Source organism: Arachis ipaensis, chromosome B06 (genome assembly GCF_000816755.2).
Source record: "Arachis ipaensis cultivar K30076 chromosome B06, Araip1.1, whole genome shotgun sequence".
Taxonomy (NCBI): Eukaryota; Viridiplantae; Streptophyta; class Magnoliopsida; order Fabales; family Fabaceae; genus Arachis; species Arachis ipaensis.
The window spans coordinates 23,402,867-23,409,303 of NC_029790.2; the positions used below are offsets into that span (position 1 = coordinate 23,402,867).

Below are 6,437 nucleotides of genomic sequence, written 5' to 3' on the forward strand. Positions count from 1 at the left end.
TTTTAGTTTTACTTAAATTATTTTTTGAGTTTGTATTTTAAATTAAAAAATATTAAATCTATTTAAATATATTTATTTTAATTTTTTTAAATTAGTATAATAAAAAATTGTTTAAAAAATAAATTTAAAGAATATCTAATGATATTAATGTTTTAATTGGCCGGAAAAGCTCTACATCCATGTAAAAATTACATGGATGTTATCCAAGTACCTTCCACTACATGCGTTTTTTCCTACCCACACTCGTTTGTTTTACACGCGCCTCATATAATGTATATAATGTAATCCTTTTTTTTTTTGCGTGATCAACCTTTCTCAACGTAAACCTTTCTCAACGTAAATTTTGTTCTCTTCTCGCGTTTTCTTTCTTTTCTCTGTTCGCGTTTTTCTTCTTGTTCTTGTTCTTCTTCTTCTTCCTCTTCTCTTTCTTCTTCTTCAACCTAATTAAATTCGTTGTTCTCCTCTATTCGCGTTTTTCTTCTCTGCATTATGGATCTGGATTGACTTCAACGTAATTAGTTTCGTCCTTCTTCTTCTTCTTCTTCTTCTTCTTCTTCTTCTTCTTCTTCTTCTTCTTCTTCTTCTTCTTCTTCTTCTTCTTCTTCTTCGATATGCACTTATGAATTGAAACAACGAATGAATCAACTTCAAATAAGTTGAATGAATGTGATTTAGATAATTCTTCCGAAACGCATCAATTTGATGAGGTTTAGATTATTGAATTTTGAATCGAATTCAATGGAATGCAATTGCTAATTTTACTTGAAATGAATTGAATGGACTAAGGTAATCTGTATCTGAATTGAATTGAATTGAATTGATAATATGTAAATTGTAGACAGAGTTGTTTTGAATTCGGTTTTGTATAATGGTTTCGTTCACTGTGAGTAACTGTTCAGTTCGGTAAGTACTATAGAGTTGTTTCACCATGTTCATGTGTTCGGTTCGGTATGCAGAAAAGAGTCTAAAAAAATTAGACGAATATATTCTGTTTTGTTTTCTAAGCACTATATAATTGTTTCACCATAATTAAGATTTCGATTCACTGTAATTAAGATTTCGGTTCACCGTGCAGACCAGCTGTGTTGTGGATGAAAAATTTGTCCCAAAGATGGGAATGATTTTCAAGGCACTAGAAGAAGTTGGAAAGTTCTACAAACATTATTCCAAACATGCCGGTTTTTCTACGAAAATAAGGAACACGACTCGGGACGGAGACAAGATTAAGAATCAACTAATTGTATGCACCAGAGAGGGGAGATGGAAATCCAAGATATCTCCAACTTTGAAGACAAACCCTTCAGCTGGGTTAAATTGTCTGGCTAGAATTTACGTACACATAATGAAGGATGTTGGTCTTTGGACAATTTCCAAAGTTGTTTTGAATCACACACATCCTTGTTGTCTAGACCAGGCTGAGATGCTCAAAGAACACAGGGAGCTTAGCATGTTCGTGTGTCGCACCATCGAAATCCACAAGGAAGCTGGAATCAGACCGAGCAAAACTTACCAATCATTTGTGGCAGCAGCTGGCAGCCACCGTGAACTAGATTTTATAGAAAAAGAATTACATCACAAGGGAAGCACGGAATATTTCCGAAGAAGACGATGCCAAAGAATTTGGGAAGTACCTAGTAAGAATGAAAGAGAAGAACCAAAATTTCTTCTTTGAGCTCAACCTTGAAGGCGATCACTGCATTAAACATGCATTCTGGGCCAATGCAAGAAGCAGGGCTGCATTTGAGTATTTCGGAGACGTGGTTTCATTTGACACCACCTTTAACACAAACAGGTATTCGGTTCATTCAAATATATTTTGATGTTCAGTGCATGTATATATTTTGGTTCACCATGGTCTGCTTGTTATTTATGCAGGTATAATTTGGTTTTAGGTTCTTTTGTGGACATGAATCACCACGGCCAGTCGACACTTCTCGGATGCATGCTGATGAAAAATGAGGACATCCAATCATTCAAATAGCTATTTGAGTGTTGGCTACGTTGCAGGGGAGGGAAGGCACCAAAAGGTATTCTTACCGATCAATGTGCATCGATTCAAAGGGCAATTGAGCTGTGCATGCCAACAACAATTCACCGTTGGTGCATCTGGCACATTATGAAGAAGATCCCAAGCAAATTAAACGGCTACAAGGGACAAAATGAAATTGAACAAGAGATGAGCCATGTTGTTTGGAACTCGTACACAAAAGAAGCATTTAATAGAAACTGGATCGATTTCCTCAAAATGTACGGCCTCGGAGGTAACAAGTGGTTTTCAGGTAATTGAGATTTCAATTCGAATTATTTTCATGCTCATATCTTTTTTTCCCAAAGCATGCACTGTTTTTGGTTCACCACACCTTATGGGTTCGGTTTGTTTTTTGCAGAGTTGTACGAGGATCAGCATATATGGATTCCAATTTACTTGGATCACCACTTCTGGGCTGGGATGAGAAGCACACAAAGGAGCGAGAGCATGCATTCATTTTTCAATAAGTTCATCACACGGAATAGCTCCTTGAGACAATTTGTGAAGCAATACGACAATTGCCTAGCAAGCACAGAGAGAATTCGATGCTGTAGATTTTCACATTGTGATACCGTGCGCAACAAAATCAGCAATAGAGGCACATTTTCAGCATCTATATACCCATGAGAAGTTCAAGGAAGTTCAAGCTCAATTCAGAGGCAAAGTGAACTGTATCACAAGATTAATGCATTCCGCCCTAGGTTTCACAACATATGAAGTCATAGAGCAGGTTTCCAACTCCACATTCAACAAGTTTGTCGTCACCTACGACGCAGTATCACGAGATGTAAAGTGCCATTTCTTGCTGTTTGAGTCTAGGGGCATATTGTACCGCCATTCCCTAAGCGTCCTAAGCTTTGAGCGAGTGGATAACGTGGCACCGAAATACATATTGGAACGGTGGAGCAAGAACATAAAGAGGAGGAATACACACATCAAGAGCAGTCAAGATGAACCTCTACTGGAGCCGAGAAGTAAGAGATTTGACAAATTGGTGTTTCGGTCGCACAATATATGTGAATTTGCATCCGAGTCTGAAGAGTTGACCGGAATTCTGCACCGAGCATTTGACAAGTTCAAGGTGGAGATGGAAGAATATCAAGAGAGAAGCAAAGAAAAAAGTTTGTTAACCCACAAAGAAGCAACATTAAGCAATGTGAATGATCTTCAAAGCCCACCATGTGTCAAAACAAGAGGCCAGTCCAAGAACATACTTGGATCAAACCTGGAAAAAAAAAGATCTCAAATGCCATGAAGAAAAAGAAAAAGACAGCTCCAAGCAAGGTAAAATTGACTTGCTTTTGATTAGGTAAAAATTCAATTGTTTATTTTGCTAATATACAATTAATTATGTCTTTTGTAGTTGAACCTTTTAGACTCCGGATCATCGATTCAGTCAAGCTCCACTCTTTACAATGCACCAGATATGAATTATCCAAGAGAGGATTGTACAAGTTTTAGTTTTTATTAATGTAAATTTTTGTTCACCCATGAGCAAATTTCGGTTTACCATGGTTATAGCAGGGTTAATTTCTGACTGTTGTTAGTCTTTAATGAATAATCACTTTTTTTGTGAAATTCTTTATTCCAAAAGTTAATTTTTTCTTTATTGAATAGTCAACTTATTTTGATATGTCAGAGAGTTCAGGTGTTTCTGAAACTGAATAATGATAGAAACATTTTTTTTATAATTAGTTCTTTGAATTTCTGTACAGTATGTTTTCAACTTTCGGTTCGACTAGTGTAATAATTTCGGTTCACTGTATTTTTTGGTGTTCTTCACCTATTGGTAGGTACAATGATTGCAGTCACTGGAGAACCTGGAACAAATCAGCAGCCAGACGGTTCCAAGAAATATATAAATTAACATCTCAGAATAACAGAACAATGAGTAATCCTTCTTGAATCAGATATAAATATTAACATGAGGTTAATGGTGAATAATTGGAATTTGTTATGAGAAATCTAAAAGAGTAACATAAATATTTTTAACTTACATTGGTGGAGTTTTAAAACTCTTTCTTGGATGGATTTTCTTTTTTCTAAAATATTTTACCGTGCTTTCTGGGGTATTTTTCATAAAAAAAAGATAACAAATTAAAATTAGAAACCTAGATTAGGGGTTAGTGTTTAGGATTTTAGGGTTTAGGGGTTAAGTATTAGGGTTTTGGGTTTAGGGGTTTAGGATTTATGGGTTCAGGGTTTATGGGTTCATTATTTATAGTTCAGAGTTTAGGGTTTAGGGTTTAGGGTTTAAGGTTTAGGGTTTAGGGTTTAGTGTTTAGGGCTTAGGGTTTAAGGGTTAGGGTTTAGGGGTTCAAGGTTCAGGGTTTTGGTTTAGGGTTTTAGGGGTTTAGGGTTTATGGGTTCAGGGTTCAGTGTTCATGGTTCAGGGGTCACGATTCAGGGTTTAGGGTTTAGAGGTTCAGGGTTTTGGGTTTAGGATTTTAGGGGTTTAGGGTTTATGGGTTCAGGGTTCAGGGTTTAGTGTTCATGGTTCAGTGTTCATGGTTCAGGGTTTAGGGTTTAGGGTTTACGGGTTAGGATTTAGGGTTTAGGTGTTCAGGTTTTGGGGGTTTAGGGGTTCATGGTTCATGGGTTCAGGGTTTAGGGTTTAGGGTTCAGAGTTCAAGGTTCAGGGTTCAGGGTTCAGGGTTTAGGGTTCAGGGGTTCATCTTGACTTGTTTTCGGTTAGGTAAAAATTCAATTGTGCATTTTGCTAATATACAATTAATTATGTTTTTTGTTGTTGAACCTTTTAGACGCCGGATCATCGATTCAGTCAAGCTCCACTCTTTACAATGCACCAGATATGAATTATCCAAGAAAGGACTATACGAGTTTTAGTTTTTATTAATATGAATTTTCGTTCACCCATGAGCAAATTTCGGTTCACCAAGGTTATAGGAGGGTAAATTTCTGACTGTTGTTAGTCTTTAATCAATAGTCACTTTTTTTGTAAAATTCTTTATTCCAAAAGTCAATTTTTTCTTTATTGAATAGTCTCTGAATTTTTGTACAATGTGTTTGCAACTCCCGGTTCGACTAGTGTATTAAATTCGGTTCACTATGCTTTTTGGTGTTCGTAATGTATTGGTAAATACACTGATTGCATTCACTGAGAACCTGGAATAAAATAGCAGCTAGACAGTTCCAACAGCTATATAAATTAACATCTCAGATGAGTAATTCATCTTGAATCAAATATAAATATTAACATTTGATATATCATTGATATTAAGAATAGATATATACATTAACATTTACATTAATATTGACATATATACATTTGAAGTATGCATTTTTTGCTTTTTTATAAACAATAAACAAAATATTGTTAATTACAACCAGTTAATTGTAGTATATCCTATTTACTATCTAAATCCCTAGATGAGAATTTACAATAGAGTGGGCAGAATTGATATTAAGAATAGATATATACATTAACATTTACATTAATATTGACATATATACATTTGAAGTATGCATTTTTTGCTTTTTTAAATAAGTTAAACAAAATATTGTTAATTACAACCAGTTAATTGTAGTATATCCTATTTACTATCTAAATCCCTAGATGAGAATTTACAATAAGGGATAGAGTGGGCAGCAGATGGCTTCGGGAGTCTTATTGCTTCAAATTTCTGAATCACTTGGTCTCTGATTTTGTTCATTTCATGCAACAGAATGTGCGGACCATATTGGTACCTGAAGCTATCAATCTCGGCCTACATTTCAATTGAAAAGAATTAGTTACATAAGAAATGAACCCAACTGAAATAAAAAAAGAGAGAAGTTTATAAATTTAGAAAGTACTAACTTGTATCCAAACTCTATATTTATATCTCTTCCTGCTTTTGATCTTTTTATGGATCAATTGTTTCGAGCCATTTCATTACGTATATTCTACAATCATAGCTAAGCAAGAATTGAGTATAATACGATCAAAATAAAACATATTAAAAATAGCACTATAGAAGAGAAAGATTCTTACTCTGTACGTTGACCATTTAGTAGGATATACTCTGCTTCTACCCCAGTCCATCCTCCATTAAGGGTTCCGCCCCAGCATAAACCCTCATCTGAGAAATTATTAATCCCTGAAAGGTATGCAAAAATTGAAAAAAATAAATCAACAACAGTGAACCGAACTCATTTCATGTACTGAATAATTTGAATAATTTACAAGAAAATAACTTACAACAAATTTGTTCAGTTTTACTCTCAATTTAGGTATACCTTTTGGCAGCTTATTGACAGGGTCAAGCACATAGAATTTCTTTTTGTTGACATCGGTAATCCACAATCACCAATGAACTCCATTGCAAATTGGCACAAATAGCTAAAATTTGGGAAAATAATAAAATATTTCAGTCGAAACAATAGCAAACAAGAGAATTATCAAAGA

General features: G+C 34.9%; 1 protein-coding gene across 1 annotated transcript; it reads left to right on the plus strand.

The window, feature by feature from the left end:
* On the plus strand, positions 2,177-3,284 carry LOC107646688 (protein FAR1-RELATED SEQUENCE 1-like). Its single transcript, XM_016350856.1, has 2 exons — positions 2,177-2,279; positions 2,731-3,284. Exons 1-2 carry the CDS (start codon positions 2,177-2,179, stop codon positions 3,282-3,284), a joined length of 657 nt encoding a protein of 218 aa, XP_016206342.1.

What these genes read in the sequence shown, in the direction of transcription:
- LOC107646688 (XM_016350856.1), top strand. Translation starts at nt 2,177, where the DNA reads ATGAGCCATGTTGTTTGGAACTCGTACACAAAAGAAGCATTTAATAGA. An exon ending in AGGTAACAAGTGGTTTTCAG is followed by an intron (nt 2,280 to 2,730) that starts GTAATTGAGATT and finishes ATTCCGCCCTAG; the next exon opens with GTTTCACAACATATGAAGTC.